Source organism: Candoia aspera, chromosome 12, assembly GCF_035149785.1.
Source record: "Candoia aspera isolate rCanAsp1 chromosome 12, rCanAsp1.hap2, whole genome shotgun sequence".
NCBI lineage: Eukaryota > Metazoa > Chordata > Lepidosauria > Squamata > Boidae > Candoia > Candoia aspera.
In genome coordinates this window covers 9,551,706-9,572,286 of record NC_086164.1, presented here as the reverse complement: position 1 = coordinate 9,572,286, position 20,581 = coordinate 9,551,706, and the positions used below count along the sequence as shown (strand labels likewise).

At 38.1% G+C, this 20,581-nt stretch overlaps 1 protein-coding gene across 1 annotated transcript in view; it reads right to left on the bottom strand.

Annotated features, from left to right (window-relative positions):
* Positions 1-20,581, bottom strand: part of DIAPH2 (diaphanous related formin 2) — a 265,682-nt gene that overhangs the window by 55,157 nt on the left and 189,944 nt on the right. The window contains exon 27 of the mRNA XM_063313683.1: positions 19,449-19,544. Within this exon, the coding sequence (XP_063169753.1) occupies positions 19,449-19,544 (96 nt within the window). The remainder of the gene's footprint in view (positions 1-19,448; positions 19,545-20,581) is intronic.

Genomic DNA, 20,581 nt, shown 5'->3' with positions numbered 1-20,581 from the left:
TGGTGCATCTCTATAAATAGAAAGTCAGAAAAGGCAAACAGGAGGAAATAAAAAAAAAAGCTAACACAGCTTAGAGGAGGTCAAACCCACTAGCAAACAATCTGTACAAGCACATCACTGCCTGCCATATGTTAAAAGATAAATGTTTCAGAGACTGTTTAAGAGTACAGGTGCAACTTGCAAATGCTTGGCCTTAATATCAGTTGACAAGGTCTTTCCTGCATCCCCCTAGGCCCCTTCCTACAGCTGCTTATTTTATCCATATGGAATAAAGCATGGCCCAGGGCTTCCCTAACATACATTTACTGGTTTTTAATTTGCTTGCTAGTGCTTACTGATGCTCCATTCCTTGCCACCTTCTAGGGACATGATTATGATTTTCACTCTGTTAGTTACATTGCTGCCAGGGTGAACTCTCTACACTATTTCATTGTATATTAAGATAGTTGTAGTTCCCTGTTTTCATATGCTTATCAGGATTTCTAGAATTTGAGCAGTTCAAACACAGCCCTTTTGAGAGATGGATGTTGCTCCTGCTCCATCCTTTCACCCAACATACCTAGAACTTTTCCTTTCCATGGGATACCTGAGAGAACATGGGTTTTTTCATCATACATGAGAATACGTTGGTTCTCCTCCTCACTCCCCAAAGTTCTTCCAGAACATACATTCTACCAACTATATTAATTCTTTAATTAATCTAACTCTAGTTGTTAGACACTTCATTTCAAGCTACTTCAGGAAAATAGGGATAACCCAAGAGGGCAACTCATTGTTTCCTATGATACAGACTTCCTTTAGTACTAGAAAGCTTCCTCATCCAGTGCCCAACATATATTCATATAATTGCACTTTTCTCAAACAGGGGGCTTAGATCACCTGTTCCATTTACGTATCAGATAATTTTCTTCAATAAGGCAGGGAACAAGCATTTTGCCCAGTGTCCTTTTCAAGATGTTTACTGTAATTGATGACCCATGAAAATCAAGTCAGTAACATGGAAGAGGGTGCTTTAAATCCTCTTATTTTGAGATAGGATTGCTGCTAAAGAGAGAAATAGTATCTTCAGATGTCTAAGAAATGTACACGTAAAATAAAACAAGCAAAACTAAAAACCACTCCCAAACCTCTTTAGGATTTATGTTTCTTGTTTGATAGCTCATTTTCTAAAAATTAGCTGAAGTAACAGAAATGCTTGAAAGTCATATTTCTGTTGCTCACAATACTTACACTGACCTTACACTGTATTCTTCAACGCCTGGTAATTCCATACTATTGATTCATGCTTACATTTTCAGACACGCCATTCCAATTTATAGTTTATCCACAATTCTTGCAAGATTAATACACTTGAGAACTAAACAACAGTTATAGTAGAGAATTCATGCTACAAGGAGCAATTCTGGTACTTTTCTTACCAGCTTGTCTGCGTTTTTGAACATACAAGCCAAACCACAATTATGTTCAGAGAATAATCTCTTGAGTTTCTAGCAAGATGACTGCACAGTGGAGGATTCTAAATCTTCCCACAGGGTTACTGTCAAACTGATTTTTCTATCAATTCATCCACGTTGGAAGCATTTCAAATAATATATAGTTAAATGTGAAACAAGTTTATAATCTTTTTTATATATATTTCAAAATTCAGGAAGATAGTTGAAAACATGCTCTTCTGTGGTCAGTTGTATCTAAATGAACAAGCTAAGTATTCTGTTTTACATATTAAGCTGAACTATTCTCCCCCACACCACCCCTGGGCTCCTATATAATAAAGCTCTACCAAATGATATGATGGGGTGATCATGTATGTGCATGTAGGTTGGTCATGGAAACAACATCATGGTTAATACTTTTTGGTAGCTACTATGTTCTAGCAGACATTGCAGAAGTTATCTATGTATTTATTTAACTCAGAAAATAAAGGAGGTGAACGATGGCTATGTAGCAGTCAGAAGGATTCCAGACTTGTATGCAGAGATTAAGCCACATCCCACCAGACTACAGCTGATAAGAAGCAAAAGAACTAACCAGCATTCCAAAAATTCTTCATAAATTGAATGGAAACATTCAGCTTTCTCAGAAGACCAAGAATTTTCTGAGAAAGCTCAGCAACACAATTTAATTATCGACACCTTATTGTAAGGTTCTCAAATTCCACCTACCACAGTCAGCTTCCTTGAACAGATCTCCAAACTCTGCATATTCCTCCTTGTGATTCTACACAGAGATCATTATACTGTATGTGTCATGAGTAAGGATGGCGAGCAGGGGGCTCCCACCCAGACTGTCAAGCGCATGCGTAGCACTGAGGAATTGGTCAGCCATTCAAAGAGACACAGATCGGGACCGCCTTAACCTTTGGGGTTTATATGGCTGGGTTTTTCCCACGCTTCCTCAGTTTGTTAGGATTCTTGTTAAGTACTACTAATAAATATTAGAGACCAAGTCATTGTCTCAGTGTGTTTCCTGGTAATCAGGACAGTATGTTCCACTTTGTGCTGCTGCATTGTACGAAATACTTGCAATGCAGAAATGCTATTACTTTTCCAACTATATATCTAACACCTTTTTTTTTTAAAGGAGTATCTCCATACTCTCATATTATAAGACATTTCCAATTTCCTTTATTGTGTCATTTATTATGCTGAGTACAACTGGATCTGGTTATTAATTTCCCCCTAAATCAAATTCTGGCTGTTTAGAATTTCAATTTCACAAGTCTTTCATGATTTGAACCATATCTGGACCTCATATTTTCCTTCCCTGTTCGCAAAGGATTAGCAATGAGCACAGGCATGCTAGGATACAAATTACAAGTGTATGGTGACCACAACAATATCCGATACTCAATTAAGCTTTTGTTATAAAGCAATTTCTTCAAAGTTGATTCCCCAGAAGCTCAGAAAATAGCAGTTAGGAGACACTATTCATGAAATCAGCTTGATGCACAATAGGGGGTCAGTAATATATTTGTCTGAATTGAAGAACTACAACCTTAAGCCAGGATTCATGTCTTTCACCGTAATGCAGAGTTCCCAATAGTTAAAGGAAAACTTGTAGTCCTGTTCACCTTTTGTATGAGAGGCTAACTGGCTAGGGCTTGAGTACCGCCTCCACCTTGTATGCCTAGCTCTGCTACCTCAATCCAAAGCTGCCTCATGTGGACATTTCTGCTTGCATTCAAACTGCTGGAGCATCATGCGGCAGAGAGCTATTGTATTCATATCTATTATGGGCTTCCTTTAGAGCTCTGATTGGCCACTATGAGAAAAAAAAAAGGCTGGATTAGAAAATACTTTGGTCTAATCCAGCACATAATTGACAACAGTCTGTGTGTCAAGTATAACAGAGAAAGAAAAATAATGATACAATGTTTGTCCCACAGTTATTGAACTCAACAGAACAAGATGCTCAAAAGTAAGCATCTTTATGGTTTCTGGAATACTGCAAGAACTTTCTGTTGCAATGGTAGTACACGTTGCATTTAGCATTCTAAGATATTAATTTTTGGGGAATGTGACCCTGCTTTATAACCTGCTTTAAGAAGGAGAGGGGTGGCAATATCTGACAAAGCATTATAAACCAGAACAGACAGCTTCATTCATCCATTGGATACAGCAATACAGTAAGCTTTGATCGGACTACAATTACTGGAGATAGAGGATGTCTGGATTCAACTGTATGTAGCAACTAAATGTACTGGGTCAAGGTTCTCATCTCTCTGGCAAGCCTATTTTTTAGGATCTTTAATGAATTTAAAAAAAAAAGAAAAAAGAAAAAAAAAGAACTGCTATCAAATCAGCAACAAAAAATGCATTGTATTCTTATAGCCCTGGTAATTTTCCAAAGAGATTGTGAAGAACAAGGATGTTTATGTCTGCAGTTTAACGCTTTGCAAGACCAAATTGCAATTTGAGATTTGCTAGAGCGTAATGCAATAATTACGGCTGAAAACTAGTGACATGCGTGCAAGCTAAGAGGCAGTTCAATGAGTTCATTAGAGCATTTATTAGCTATAAGAAGTAGGCAATATTGGAGACTATGAAGAAGCTACCCGATAAGCTTATTAAACAAGTAGAGAACACTAATAGAATTATACATTTTGGTTTAGCTCACCCACCTGTTGAACGCCCCCCCCCCCCTAAAACAAGTATTTCCACCACAACCTGGGTTTAGTATTGATAGTGCCAATTTCTCCCTTTTCTAAAATGCTAAATACTAATTAGTTCCAAACTCTTTCCTCAAGCATCATGCAAGACACATCTACTGAAGCAATTAGAATTAGAGATAAGATTCCGGTGGCTATTTTTCTTCCACTCGGTATTATTTGGAACCAACTTAGTACTCTCTAAGCATGCAAATAAGCTGGTGTAAAAATCCCAACGTTCTTGAAACGGGAAATATTATTAGGTAAGAGAGATACACAACAAAAACAAATCAAGTTCTAAATACTATTCACTGTCGGCCATGCTTTTGATATTTATATAATCATTTGGTATTATTAATGACAAATTATTAAGACAAATGAGGCTGCCATGGCTTTAATTCATCTTCACTGTTTCCAACGGCAGATGATTCTTTTTCTAAAACAATCTTCACAAAAATAGAAGAAAAAATGCTTTGTTTCTTTCAAATTGCCTTTCTGGGTATCTAGCCATTTGTTCATGGAGTAGACTTCTCTGTGGACTCTGAGAACGGCAAAGATAAAGGAATGGAAGACAAGAAATTCTTCACAGATGGTGCAGATCTTCTACTGCTGTAATAAATTACAAAGCGGTTGAAATGATCTGGTGTGATCCCTGTCCGTATTGGGGCCCTCTAGAAGAAGCAGAAACTCTAGTGTCTTATCTCTGAGTCCAAATAACCACTTTGAGGATGAAATAACAGCCACCTCTTTGCTAGAAAAGATAGTGGTGATCGGGAAAGAATTTAAATTCCCACTCTATAGTCAGCTTAGAGGCTAGACTTTTTTTTTAATTCATTCAATTGTGTCTGATTCTTGGAGACTGCCTGGACAAGTCCCTGCAGTTTTCTTGGCAAGGCTTTTCAGAAGTGCTTTGCCATCGCCTCCTCCCAATGTCACCCAGCTGGCTTTGTGCCTAAGGTGGGACTAGAACTCACAGTCTCCCAGTTTCTAGCCTGATGCCTTAAATCACTGCACCTAACTAGACAAAGCCTTGCTATTAAGATTTAGGAAACAACATCAAGGATTGCCTTCTGTTTGTGGGCAGACAGAGAAGCAAAGTGGCATATTAAATTGTAACTGATGTTTTCAAACATGGCAAAATAATCTATTGATAAGAACTGAGTAACTCGTGCATGCTGTTGAAAACAATTTTTTAAGGTAATTGTATTCCTTACAAAGTCAGCCATATATATTCAGTGCCATACAGAAGTCTGGGTTCTAGCCACCCACCATTCCACAACTGAAAATCACTTGTTATAACATCTTAGCAAAGCTACATGTCCCCATTTCCATATATAATGGATTGTTGTATGGCAAGAACATTAAAAAAAATAAGTTTATCAGTTAGGAAAAACAAAATATTAATCACAAAGATCAAGCCACAACTCCTAGTGTATAGCTTGTTGTCATGCTCTCCCCTCTGCAGTACTGGAGGATAAATATAAAAAAATACCACTGGCTGCAAGGCTTTGTCCTTGTGCCTCTGGAGAGGTGGAAACTATAGACCGTGTTCTTCTGCACTGTGTTTTTTGTAAAGACATTTATACCAAACTCATCATTCCCCTGATTAGTAAATACCCTGGTCGTACAGATTCTGACTACACTCAGTTGCTGCTTATAGATGAAAACTCTATCGTCACAGCGCAGGTAGCAAGGTTCTGTGCTGCAGCAATGAAGATCCGTCAGACCCTGATGGGCTAATTTCTGTAATGTATTGCATGGAATAGTAAACCATTTAAATTTTATTTTTATATATATATATATAACATAGTGATAATTTTAGATAGATATAAAGTTTTACATTATATACTTAATATATTAATATATTTAACATCTATATTCTTCTTCAGTACAGATAAGTGTCTTAGATTGCACTTACAGAGTTTAGTTAGAGAGTCTATAAATGTACTTTAATTTTATTTTGATTTTTATCCTCCTATTTTATCCTACATTGCTATCATTTTAAGAAAGACTATGTATATTTCATGGAACACTATCTTTCTACTGGTCTAAGACCGTAATAAAAATTATGTATCTGTGTAACTCCTAATGTAAAAGAATAGAGACTAATGTCGAGTTCAAATATCAAAGAGAAACTGCCAATGATTCACATATGTAAAGATGGTGAGATCTATACTCCAAATGTCTACTATTATACATTTGTTCAGTGTTCATGAGATGTTTTCCAATATTGTTTGGAATTGGGAATAGTGAAAAATAAATAAATAAATTGGAGAAAACATAGTCTTGGGAGAAGTTTAGCACTTACAGAACTATTTAAAAAAAATCACTACTCCATATTATGAAATTTGTAAGCAAAGAAATAAAACATACCAATGTATTATTCCAAATGTTATTTTGCACTGGACATAACTGCGTAACAACTTAAGTAACTGCATAACAGTTATGCTGTTTGTTCTGAACTCTACAGAAGGCTGTCTTGAAAGAGAACAAACTTCTCTTTGGTTCAATGCCATTAAATATGCTAGGCTTTTTTTTTTTTCCCATAGAAAAAGATCAATAATGGAAATGAAATGTTTTGGTGGCCTTGCTCAGACATCAATGTTCTTTCCTAAAATGAGGAGAGAATGAACAAGAATGCACACTGGAAAAACAGAAATATTTTCTACTGGAGTTGTCTATGGGAAATCATACAGTTAAAATGTAAATCTTCTACTGAGCTTCTCAATCCTCATGGTAGATTGGGTTACTGCTCTACCTCCAGGTCAACCACACAAATGTGAAAACTACAGTTGTATGTATTAGTCCTCTACATTCCAACGCTATATCCTCTGCATCTGATTCTGGGATAACCCTGGTGCTAGAAAAGGCATAATTTGTTTTGATAGGGAGGTTTGCGGACAACACCATGGACTAACAGAAGCAAGGAAGGTGGCACCTGAGGATATTTCCTTCACTTGATATGATTTGGTTCTATACTAATGTAGCATCTACCATCCTTCTGTGTATTCGCCTGAGCCATATTGGGAATTGTTTTGCCTGCAGAATAACATATCTCTAGTATTGTCATTATCATCTTTTATCTTCCTCTTCTTTCTCTCTGGAAGTAGCTTTAAGCTTACAAACTGAACCTGCAATAACAGCATTCTGTTTTCTGAGCAGATGTGTAACAAGAGAGATCCCATACCCAACTTTCAACATTAACACAGGCCTTCCCTACAAGAGAAAGTCATAAACAATTCTTTCTCAACCAAGTGTCTCTCCAACCTGCAAGGAGGGGAGGTAAAATGAGCTACACCATAGGGCCGCTGGACAAAAGCAACTAATAACATGGAAAGGTTGCCACAGAAACAGTTAACAATGGCTTCAAGTTAATTCCCAACCTGCAATTGACTTCTAAGGGCTCTTGGTGTTGTATGACCCGCAGTATTCTGCATAAAGGTAAAGGTAAAGGTTTCCCTTGACGTAAAGTCCAGTCGTGTCCGACTCTAGGGGGCGGTGCTCATCTCCGTTTCAAAGCCTTGGAGCTGGCGTTGTCCATAGGACACTTCCGGGTCATGTGGCCAGCATGACTCACGGAACGCCGTTACCTTCCCGCCGAAGCGGTACCAATTAATCTACTCACATTTGCATGTTTTCGAACTGCTTGGTGAGCAGGAGCTGGGACGAGCAACGGGAGCTCACCCCGCCGCGCGGTTTCGAACCGCCGACCTTCCGATCGGCAGCTCAGCGGTTTAACCCGCAGCGCCACCGCGTCCCTAGTATTCTGCATAGATTAACATTTTCTCCCAGCGACAGTTTCTTCAGATTTACAAAACTGTGAAGATGAACTGCATTTGCTTTGGAATTGGAATCTGTATTAGAGTTAAAAACTATGAAGAACTCTTATCCTAAGGCGCTGTCTGTGGAGCATTGCTACTTATTCCCTTCCATACTTGCTCCTGATATAGGAAGCTGGGTAGAGTGGCGCAGAGCAAAAGTATCTGATAGTTTTGAACCAGGGCAACGTTGGGATTCATAGCTGGAACCACAAGTAACAGGGGGGCTTTATGGCAAGGATCACAGGGAGTCACTGGGGCTGTATTACACACACCTGGAAAACCCAGGAGAGATTGATGTTTTTTAATTATACAAACACTGTTTTAAATGTTCACTACCTTTTCCATATGCTCCCCATTTTATAATACCAGGAAACTCTGCTACTAATTTTCAACTGTGTGCAGATAGAGGGATCACAATTTGTTCCCTTCTGTACAACAGCTTTTACTCACTAGCCTATCAGTTGATATTAAAGATATATGGACACAAATAGGTAACTAATTTATGACTGTAATTGATGTGGAAATAACATTTCCCCCCCTTAAAGTAGTCACAAAGGCACTCACCAATTACCTACAGTTATGAGGCCACTACTGTTCTTGTAAATTTTGATACTGAAGCTAATAAAGATGCAATGAAATACTGAGCATTTTAAAGTATTATTCAGGTAGCTTTACCATTTGCATTTATTGAGTTTAAACCTATAGCAATCAAAGAAGACTCCTGACACTTTACAATATATCTAATTAAATGCAATATAATGATCCATGATAAAGATTAAACAAAAATATTTTTTAAAATAGCCTAACCGTGAACCCGATACACACAAATCAGCAAATAACTGATGGCTTCACTTCTTACCCCCCAAAGTATCTTAAATAGCTTATGTTTAAATAGGAGATGGATAGGTGGACAGACAGAGGCAAAGTGAATTTCCACAGGGAGGCTGTCAAACTAAACAGATTAGTCAACAGAATGTGGGTTTCCACCCCTCTTACTTTCTGAAGATACTTCCATACTTAGTCCTTTTCAAATTAATAGACATTTGAATCTGAACAGTATGAAATTTCTATGAAAATAACATTAAAACTGCAATCAAGTTTTGTTAATGCAAAACTTGCTTTGCAAATGATTTATAATTTAAACTAAAATATAATGTTTTTCTTGTATTTCTGCTTTGGTTATTATAAATCTTGGTCAATAATACAAATAAATGTATTAGGCAAGTGATTTGGGTATGTGTGCTGGGTTTCTTGAAGAACTGGTTATAAATAAAACATTTTTCTCTTGTAATTATCTATCTAAACTATTACATTTCCCTGACAGATTTAACTGTTACCTGGAGTCTTTTCTCCAAATGCCACATTTCTAGTGAAGGCTCAGTCAGTGAAATAATCTGCCATTACAAAGTGCTTCTGGATATTCTTCACTTTATCAAAGTGTTATTTAAAACATGGTATCCAGAATTCAACACAAGTCCCCAGAAACAGCAGAGTTAAATCCTGGACTCTATTCAATAAGCCTGCTGTTGTGATCACAGGTCATAACAACATGACATAGTATTAAAAAGGGGATTGAAATTAGTAATTAGGAGGAGGGAGGGGAAAAAGAGAAAGCACACAAGAGAATTAAGTTAAGATGGAACTAATACTGCAATTGAGAGCTTAAAGATTTCAATGTTTAAAAAGAAAACATGGCAAAGGTAGTGACTTGACTGCTAAGAGTTGGAATAACCATGCTACCAACTAATTAATCCAGCCAAAATTAATGCAGCTAAAGAAGGCTTCATTTGATTTAACAGTCACTTTATCTTGTTGGCTCATATTCAGTTCCTGATGCATTAAGAATCAACATTTACGTAGATTATTTTTACCAGTACTTCTCTTAAACTAGGTCTCTCTACTATCTATCTGAAGTTTACGTAAAGAGCTTAAAGCAGAGAAATCTCCATGTTTGGCAACTACACAGCTGAAGAATAATAGTAACACCTGAGCAAGGTGCACCCTGATTGGTCTATATTTTCCCAACAAGTCACTAGTTTATCCTTTTGCTTTGGACCAAACTCACTCTATCAAACAGAGGGAGATTTGGAAATCTTTTTGTTTCGTCTTCTGCCACTACTATCTGTCACAAGGATGCACAGCAGTGACCAGGAGCACAAAATTTCATGTAATCACAAACTCAGTGATGGAAATATCTTGAATGTGTCTTCTTTGATGATAAAACCTTCCAGGCCGGGCTTCAAACACAGCAGATGATTTGGGGATCTGTCCTTTCCATCTTGAGGCATCCCAGGCTGTGTCTCCTAAACTACGTACCTGTTCAGATTGCCATGATGGGGTGTGTTTAATATCACATAATATATAGTGTGGCACAATAAGAGAGCTAGCTCCAACCTTGAACTCTTCAACAGGTTAGGAGAATGACTGAATGAACTTTTATATATAACTGTTGATATTCTACCAAAGGGACAAGTTGTTTCTCCTGCAGCATCTCATTACTGAATGATATGTGGCATAATATAAACGCTTCCATTGTGACATAAAAATATAATGCTAGTGTTGTTATTTTTTATGCTTCTAGTAAAAATGGTTGGCCTTGACCATTTGCTGATATCCTAGCTATGCAGAGATTTATTCCTGTTTAAATAATATAAGGCAAGAAAATATGTTTTCCTTCTGCTTTTTCTTTGACAAAGAATATGTATTTAAGAGGCATCATTAAAATACAGAAAAAAATAGATAATGTAACCTGATTCACATCATTAAAAATCCCCTCATAACTTCTTTTTTTAATTTGCAGCTGATAAATGCCATACCAGAGTTATAGTACATCCAGAGCACATACATAGGTTATTTAACCTAATAAATTGGAATACGGTTAATTGGAAGACATTTTCACTATTACTGTTTTTTGTAGCTGGCTTAGTGGGTGTTTCTTATAAATTATGAAGGTTCTGAAAACTGTTTTATGAATGAGTAATGAAACTTAAAAAAAAAATACATGGAATTCTCCACATAATAAGTCAATAACTTATTGCATTTCAGCAGAGATAAATAGAGAGCCAGTTTGGTGTAGTGGTTAAGGAATCGGGCCAGAAACCGGGAGACCGGGAGTTCTAGTCCTGCCTTAGGCACAAAGCCAGCTGGGTGACCTTGGGCCAGTAACTTTCCCTCAGCCCTAGGAAGGAGGCAATGGCAAACCACTTCTGAAAAGCCTTGCCAAGAGAACTGCACGGACTTGTCCAGGCAGTCTCTGACAATCAGACACAATTGAGCAGATTTTTTTGAAAAAGAGATAAATAGACAGAAAAAGTTCTTCATGACTAGATGGTAGACATCAGCCTGAAGCAAAAACAGAAATCATACATCAGCAAAACTGAATAAAGGAAACACAGAACCAGCTCAGTAAAAAATAACCATGCAAACAAGTGTTACAGATGCTGAAAGTTAGAAAAAAGGAACAGCAGTGTTTGGACAGTTTGCCCTTGGCTTATGACCCTAGCTTGGCTTGCTGTGGAAGAAAAAAGCCAACCTTTCTGTTTCACACATAAAATTGAATTGATGACAGTATCAGTATTTGGGATTTTAATCCGCCATTGATATCCAACCATTTTTAACTGCATCTCAGCTGATGCTAGCACAGAGTCAGATCTTGAAATACCTAAACGTGCTGGACCTGGTTAGTACTGGATGCAGGGCCGACACAGGTCCTCATCACCACCTGTTTGGATTACTGCAAAGCACAGTGCATGGGGTTGCCTTTGGAACAATACTTGCAAGCTTTAATTTCTCCAGAATGTGCCAGCTAGGTTGCTGGATAGCACATGTTGGCACGAGCTCATAACAACTGAATTCTGGGCCCTGTTCTGGCTCCCTATTTGCTCCTGAGGTGCTGGTTTTAATGTTTAAAGCCCTACATGGCTCTACCAATCCACCTTCTCCAACTGTTTTTGGCTCATCCAAAGTGAACATCCTGGGAGAATCTCCTAGCAGATCATGACTTCAGGAAGTTAAGGGGTACAGCTCAAAGGCACCATTTCTTGGTTGGTGTGCCTGCACTTTGGAGCACCCTGTCCCTAAGGATTTTGATCTTCCCCAAAAGCTGTCAGCTTTCCATAAGCAACAAGTAGAATTAGGAAGAAACCAATGGTATTTAAAGAAATACAAAACTGGGATCATAATTTTGAATTAAACAGTTGTTTTGCTTGCCATAGGACTACACAGCTAGCTGTAAGATGGAGGAAGAGTGAATACTCTAAATGAAATAGATCATTCGACTAATTCCTAGTTCTTAGACAAAATCCAAATTCAGGGAGCGATTTTAGCTAATTTTAGGAGATGGTACTGAAGAACAGGCTAAAGAGATGCATTAATATCCAAGACAATGTCCATTCATGGAACAGAAAATTCCTTCCCTTCCCTTTTTTAAGTAATCCTCTGGTACATGTTGAAGACAATCTTTCAGCTTTCCAAATTAGACTGTGGTGGTGGTGAGTCTAGAGATTGAAGGAAGAAGTTGAACTGCCCTGCTTCTTACTTCTCTGTCAGGAATTGTTTAAAGCCCAGTTTGATTTTTTGCGAATACCAGGCGACTGTGAGTTCTAGTCCCACCTTAGGCATGAAAGCCGGCTGGGTGACCTTGGGCCAGTCACTCTCTCTCAGCCCAACTCACAGGGTTGTTGTTGTGGGGAAAATAGGAGGAGGAAGGAGTACTAGGTATGTTCGCCGCCTTGAGTTATTTATAAAAATAATAAAGGTGAAATAGAAAATAAATAAAATAACTAAATAAGATCCAACTGGCAGAGAACTGAAAGATTAAATTTCCTTGACCAAACTTGTAACGTTCAAAACGTTAGTATATCCACATTTTATAAACACAGATTTTAAACAGTGTGGCCCGGTTTTAGTGCACTCCCAACACACACTGCATTACCTGTACACACATAATCTCAGGTGATAGCATCCTCTTCTCTACAAGCACACACACAACTCATCTGTGAACTAGAGGGCAGCACTACTGATGTTATCCAATCTCTTTATAATTTGGGAAATGCTCCCCAGTCACCTGGCTGTGTGTTTTACCACATTTCAGTTTCATTTAATTCCTTTCTCTTTCCTAGCTCATTCTGTCTGAATTCAGGGTTGGACAACAACATACAACTGTATTAAATAAAGAAGAGTCTCTCAAGAGCCTTTCCCATCGTTATTATATTAAAACGCCAGCTTGATACTGTGGAGCTCCTCCACGTAAAAGAGACGCATTGCCACCTTACTCTGCTTCAAATGTCCCTCTCACCCAACATACCCCCGAAATGCTATTATTCTGAGGACTGGCATATGAAACTAAATGGCAGCAATGGGACAAAGAGACTTCGTACAGTCGGCTTTATATCCTGTCATCCATAGAAATTAAACAGAACATTTATAATATGCTCTCGGTGAAATTGTTTCAATGTTTTTACTGGGGCTTCCCATTGAATTAGATGAGTTTGCAGTGTGAGTATATGAAATAGTCAAGCACCGACTCATGACTTACTAGAACAAAACCAAGAAACCACAGTGATGGCACTGAGCTGACCCTGGAAGATAGTAGATAGACAGATAAGCAGCCAGCCAGCCATGTTCTTACTTGAGTGAGAAACCAGCAGGAAGTCCCAGTAGGTTAGACTGGGAAGTAAAGTAAAATCCACAGGAAGGTCATGCAACTACTTCCATATTGTTGCCAAGAAAATTACATGGACAGGTAGTTAAACTTGACTCAAGGGAATCCTTATCTAGAAACAATATTGGGGGTGAACAGAAGAACTCTGATGGTTCAGTGGCACTTGTGGCTAAAGGAATGTGAAATAAAAGTGTACTACTACCGACAGATTAAGCACAAGTTATGGCAATTATTAACAGCAATTACATTTTAGGAAAATTAGGTAGCAAATCACCTCTGTACTTTAATAAAGAATGTTGTTGATTGTATCTCTACCATGATGAAAAGCTTCTTCACTTCCCTTCTAAAAATTCATTTTGTACAAACAAGGTCTGAAGTAATGTGTAAAAACCTATCTCTAGTTACAGTGTTCCTTTTGTAAGGGCATAGATCATAAAATTAATTACATTCCAAGAGTAAGATTGATTGGGGCCAAATGTTTTTGCCTAAAGTATTTCAAAGGAAAAAATGCTGGCCACAACTATATCAGCCTCATTAAAATACCACTTTGGGGAACCGAAAATGCAAAGTAAAAAATGGAGAACGGCAGTACTGAAAATTTAGTAATAAAACAAACGCGGTAGAAGATAAATTAGTCTGTATAATCCTTTCCTAGCATGGCTTCCACTAAGAGAATTTGGCAAAGAGTTTCCTTGTTTCTGATTAATGTGTGTTGTTCTCCAGGGTACTTAATGTTGACAATATAGGTGGAAGCCGCTTGCAAAATACGAAGCATATTGCATAGGATATCTTTTGAAAGAAACAGTCTCTTCTCTCCAACACCATTTACACCTATTGAACCCAAAGGCTTTCCTGCTTTTAAGTTTCACTCACTCAGCAGGCACTGCAGAAGTATGTTAAGAAAAGTAACAAAGGAAGCAATCAAGCTAATGGGACTCTACTTTAATCTCATTAGTGTTGTCCGGAACCTTCTTTTGGAGTTTGCCACAGAACTCCTGTTGTCTCCTTTTTCATCCCGCTTCATGTATGAGGTTGAGAGCAAAATCCATTAGAAATACAGATTTGATACTACAATTGTGGTGACCACATGCAAATCATTCTCTTCTTTTGGTCTAATCCAGATGGTGATCAGGTTCCTACTGGATACAAGTGAATTATCTGAAAATGAAATCTGACAATTGATTTCTTTGTGTATTGGTTCATTTGTTTCTTTTTAGAAGTGCTTATTGTTGGGACTGATTTACTTAAAAATTATTCTGAGTGTGTATATGTAATGGTTGCCTATTCTGACACACTCAGTCTCACAAGCAGGTCCTTAAGGATAACTGGTTTATTGAAAGAATAGTATGCAGATACAAAGAAAGCTGAGAATGAGCAAAAGCGCGCCAAATACAAACTAAAAACCCTCGCTTCAAACCCGGTTCCACCCTTGCTCGCGCTTAGCAACCACCCCCTCCCAGGTGCCAGCAACCGTTGCCCACATTGGCCTGAGAAAGTAACCCAAACATACATTCCACAGTTACAGCAAGGAGATTACAGCCTGGCACGGCTGGAAATCTCCACCCAGCAAACACGGATCAGGAAAGTGACATGCGAAACGTTACGATGTATTCAGAACATTGGAACGAAGAGCATGACATACCACCCCCTTAAAAAACAACAAATTAAGGAGCAGGTTTAGCAGGATATGCAGCATGAAAACGGTCAACTAAAACAGGGGAGTGAACATCGCGGGAAGCAACCCATTCTGGATGAGGGAAATGTTTCCATCGGACTAGGTATTGCAGAGTAGAACGAAGGTGTCGAGAATCAAGAATCTCCTGGACTTCGAAGTGTTGCTGCCCATCAATCATAATGGGAGCAGGTGGTGAGGGTTGTGGGTGCCAGCAATCGGATTGGTGGAAAGGCTTGAGCAGGCTGATGTGGGCAACGGTTGCTAGCACCTGGGAGGGGGTGGTTGCTAAGCGCGAGCGAGGGTGGAACTGGGTTTGAAGCGAGGGTTTTTAGTTTGTATTTGGCACGCTTCTGCTCATTCTCAGCTTTCTTTGTACCTGCATACTATTCTTTCAATAAACCAGTTACCCTTAAGCACCTGCTTGTGAGACTGAGTTTGTCAGAATAGGCAACCATTACAGTATATTTCTGTTAACCTCAAGTAAACCACATACTTCTTATATGGTTCCATCTCATATTTAGTAGGGCAGTGCAACGCTTCAAAACGGACGCTTCTCCTCAGCTCCTAGAACGGCTGCCATGAAGAAAGAGGAGACTTATTCTTTATTGCCCCAGAGAGCAGGGCTGGAACCAATGGGATACAACTACAAGGAAGTGGGTTCAGGCTTGATATCAGGGGGAGTTTCTTGGCTGTACAAGTTGTCAGCCATACATACAGCAGTCATACAGATATCAGAGTATCTATTCTCTGTTTGAAGACTTCTGTTGATGGAAAACTCACCATTTTATGCAGCACCTGAGCAGGGGGATAAACTAGATGACTTTTAATGTCCCTTCAAACTCTGTAATTCTATGCACAGAAATCTCTTCCACAGATTATGCTGGAAAAGTAACTGGGAGTGACGTGAAGCATCTCCATAAAAAAGAACTATGCTATTTACATGGAGGAAAACACCACGTCGGAGAAAATTGTGACTGCCTTGCAAAGGCCTTATATTTTTAAGCTGTAGAATAATGTGCCACAGTATTTGCATGTAGTACAGACTCAATGCATCTTAGTTCAGCCTAAAATATGTAATGTCTATCTTACAGCCTCAAGAGTTAGTAGCTAAACCATTTCACAGTGATAACTACTCTGCAGCAAGAAGGAAATTATAGCATGGAGCAAGCCTGCAGATGCAATATTTCTGAACTAGGACACTCCTAAAAGGGCAGTAGCTATTAATGTTTCTAGAAGTTTAATTTTATAGTAAAAGATTTAGCAGCATAGTAAAAAGTAAAAAAAAAGAGAGAGAAAAGACAGAACAGTTAGCTACGAAGGAAAAGAAATAACTTAAGCTAATATTACATGGAATATATTTCAGAATTGGTTGTTTTATCATCTCATAGCTTGTGGCTAGGATAAAAGGTCATGGATAATTGGTGAAAGAGTGATGAATGCCTTTCAAAATATATCCCTTTCATAGTCATAGCTGAAGCAGGACATGCAGAATTGTTAAAGGAACAGGCATTTTAGGACACTGATACTTTTAATCACTGAATCATTAAGTCACTGCCTTAAAAAAAAGTCTACAGAAGATTCAGAATCTACATTAAAATCTCCCCATGCCCCCAACATCAGCAACGTGTGTATATAAGTATATGTAGACGTATACGTATATAGATAAAAGTTGGAGGGGAAACATTAACAGGTAAAAAGTCTTTGCACATGTGATTCAAAGTATACTGTATGTGGTGCAAATATACCATGCAAACATTTTGTTTGTAAGAATTTAATTAAAATGTATTCCCATCATCAAAATGTTAAACATCTGACATGCTGCTGAAACAGACACTTTGTTAAAAATAGGTTGTTCCATTAAATTCAAATGAAACTATTTGTCATGAGTAAGGATGGCGAGCAGGGGGCTCCCATCCAGGCTGTAAAGCACATGCGTAGCACTGAGGAATTAGGTGGCCATTCCAAGAGACACAGATTGGGCCCGCCTTAACCTTTGGGGTTTATATGTCTGGGTTTTTCCCACGCTTCTTCAGTTTGTTAGGATTTTCCTGTTATGTAGCAGCAATAAAACACTAGAGACCTGTTCCTTGTCTCAGCGTGGTTCCTGGCTGTTAGGACATCAATCCTAACAAACTGAAGAAGCGTGGGAAAAACCTAGACATATAAACCCCAAAGGTTAAGGCGGGCCCGATCTATGTCTCTTGGAATGGCTACCTAATTCCTCAGTGCTACACATGCGCTTTACAGCCTGGATGGGAGCCCCCTGCTCGCCATCCTTACTCATGACACTATTTTTTTTAAAAAAAAAAACTAGAAAATTAGATCCGTATATAAAAACTTCCAGTTCTTTCGGCTTTATGTAGACTGCAGTATTATATCTACTTAGCAAGATAACCAGGTCCAGAAGACAGCTTTGCTTCTCATGCAAGAAATATTATAAACTTTAAGGGAAAGATGAACAAATGATATAAAGAGCTTGTTCTTCTGAACTGCAAACCCATCCAATTTTGTACTGGGACACTATGCCGTCCAGCTGTCCAGGACTTTGGATTTGATTTCAAAAAGCAGCTTTGGAGCTGTGCGAGGCAGCCAAGTGATCCCAGGAAAAGACACAGCTGTTTTAAAGAGCTTCAGATATATCCTATATATGCGATATCTATATCCCCCCAGTTTGGTATGTTATAGAGGGATCTTGGACATGAAAAACTAACAGATAACATTTTTTAATGGCATTCCTGCTTCTATATGGGCACCTCTATCTAGCTAGTCTTCTGGATTTGGTCATTGTTGTTGTTTATTCACTGTAGTACATTAGGATGGGATCAATATTACAACCTCCTAGCTAATTTATTCTACTGGGTAATTGGGGAATTTGTAGAAACTTTATTTGAAACTATCAGATGACATTAAAGTCATTCAACAAGTTAGAGAAAACATAACCTCTTGTCTTAGCAAAGAGAATCTTCCTTTATATGTTGGAATATGCAATCTTTTTTACTTGAGTTTTTTTCTCTGCTAATTTAATCTTTCAGTCACAAATTGATCATGATGATCTTTTGATATAATTAAGTTGATAGTACATAACTCTACAATGTCATTTAAGGAACCTGTCCACTTACTTCTCCTTAAAGGTTGCTGTTTAAAGTCAATATATATGGTCATAAGAAGATGAATGCAAACAGGAGGAAGAAGATGTAACCACATTCTGCACTCAAATTACAACCCATGGAGCCTAAATACACCAGGGTCAGTCATCAGATCTTCTGAGATTGAGAGTGTGACTTGACTTCACAATTTTCTAGAGTGTATATTTTGATCTCTGTTCCATGCAAAACATAGATATAAACCCCTACAATGTACAAATTGCATCAGATGTTGGATTGCAAGTATGCATGTAAGGGAATATCATTATGTCACCATGCAGATGCCATTTTTCTGTCCCTGTGGTTTGCCGCAGACATCTAAGATACAAAATTTGTCTGTTCCTTCCTTCATACATTGACCAAATTTAGAAGCTTCTGATCTGAGTCTGTGGAAAAGAAACTGTGGCTTTCAAGTAAGTTACGATTTATTTAATCCCATTTGCCAGACTCCAATGAGGCAGCAAGCTATGACATACCACAAATCAAGCCCAGAAGCTTCCAATAATGGCACATGAGGGATTGGTGAAGAGAAACCTGCTATGTGCCATCATTTAGCACTGTTTCTGAAACAACTCAGGAATGTTCATTAGCATCCATTTAACAAAATTAATAGTCTGAAGGACAAGGTACAAATTTACCATAAAAAATGAAGATACATAATTTTTATAAACTAAGGATTACAGTTGGCTCAATTTAATTATTTTGAACATTTTTAATGATTTGCCACAAACTGTGGAACATTATTTACTTTTATTTACAGTGGTATCAATCAAAACAGGAGCCCCTTGAACTTTGGTTTCTTCCTGCTGCAGTTATTATAATTATCCCATTACCTCCGTTGATTGCATACTGATGTCCTGCTGGCATTTCACTCCTAAACCAAAAGATACTTCCACTGAAACTCATAAAGGCCTTCCCCATAGGACCCTTGCTCCACTACTTTGCTTTCGAACAACAGCTGTATTTTCTCCCCCTGCCCCAAATTCAATCATTGTCCTACCTTGAGTCCTTGGCATTCGTTTCCTGCGATCCCTGAATGCTTCCCCAGACTGTAGTGCTTCCAGAAGATTATCCATCACTCCCATCTCATCGCCTTCTGTGAATAGCAGAGGAAGTCAAATCAATTGCTTTGCAATTAAGGCTGTAACACTGGGCAAAGTATTATGGAAAGCAAAAGTAAGGTTACATTTGCATGATAAAAAGCATCAGATTAAAGACATATATTACAGGGCAATGAAAGCTGTCAATTTCATGCAGAGCTATTGACTAGTTTGCTTGTTAAGTTCTATTAAGTGAAATTAATGCCTCCCACCCTCACTTCTGTTTTTTAAGACCTTGTATTATATCTTACTGATAACATGGACCACAGACAAACAGGTGCTGATTTGCAGCTGCTGTTATCCTGTTAAGATCCTTAGGAAAGATTCTCTAAGCAAAAAGCTGGAAAATCTTGCAGCAGAATTAATACATATTAAGAAACTTGAGACTGTAGTACTATCAACAACAGGTTAAACCAACAGTTAATAACAGGAAGGGTTGTTCCACTATTTTTCAGTGCAAACAGAGAGTTTCTTCATTTTAATGAAGGAAGAAATACACATGAACAAGCATCTGCTTGTACCTGTCAGTTTCACTTAAGTATCCAGGAAAGCAATTGCCAGCAAGTTTTGTTTCTGTTAATCTGAGACATTAAAATCACACTTCATACTTCTAATTTCTCTCCTCTCCTTATAATAATTATTCACTCAGACATAATTTTACTACGAGTTGTTTACTCCGACAGAGAAGTTGTGAGGTATGTCCATAAGAAGCAAAATCAATTGTTCAAAAACAAATAGGCAGATGTTTTCTTCTTAAAGCAGGGAGTGTTTAGGTTGTAAAGGTGTTTAAATGTCTGAGGCATTCAGGGAAGCTGGTTGAAATTTTTTACTTTGTCTGTTAATCATTGGCATGTTTAACTTTATTTGTCCATTAATCACTGGCATTTTTAATTTCAATGTATTCTATTCTGAGGGCTTTGAACAGCTTTTGACAATGTTAAATCATGGAGGGCACAGATACCGAGAAGCCACTGAAGAACAATCAGCCATGTTACCTATTTTATCCATACATGACTACAGGGTCAACTTCAAA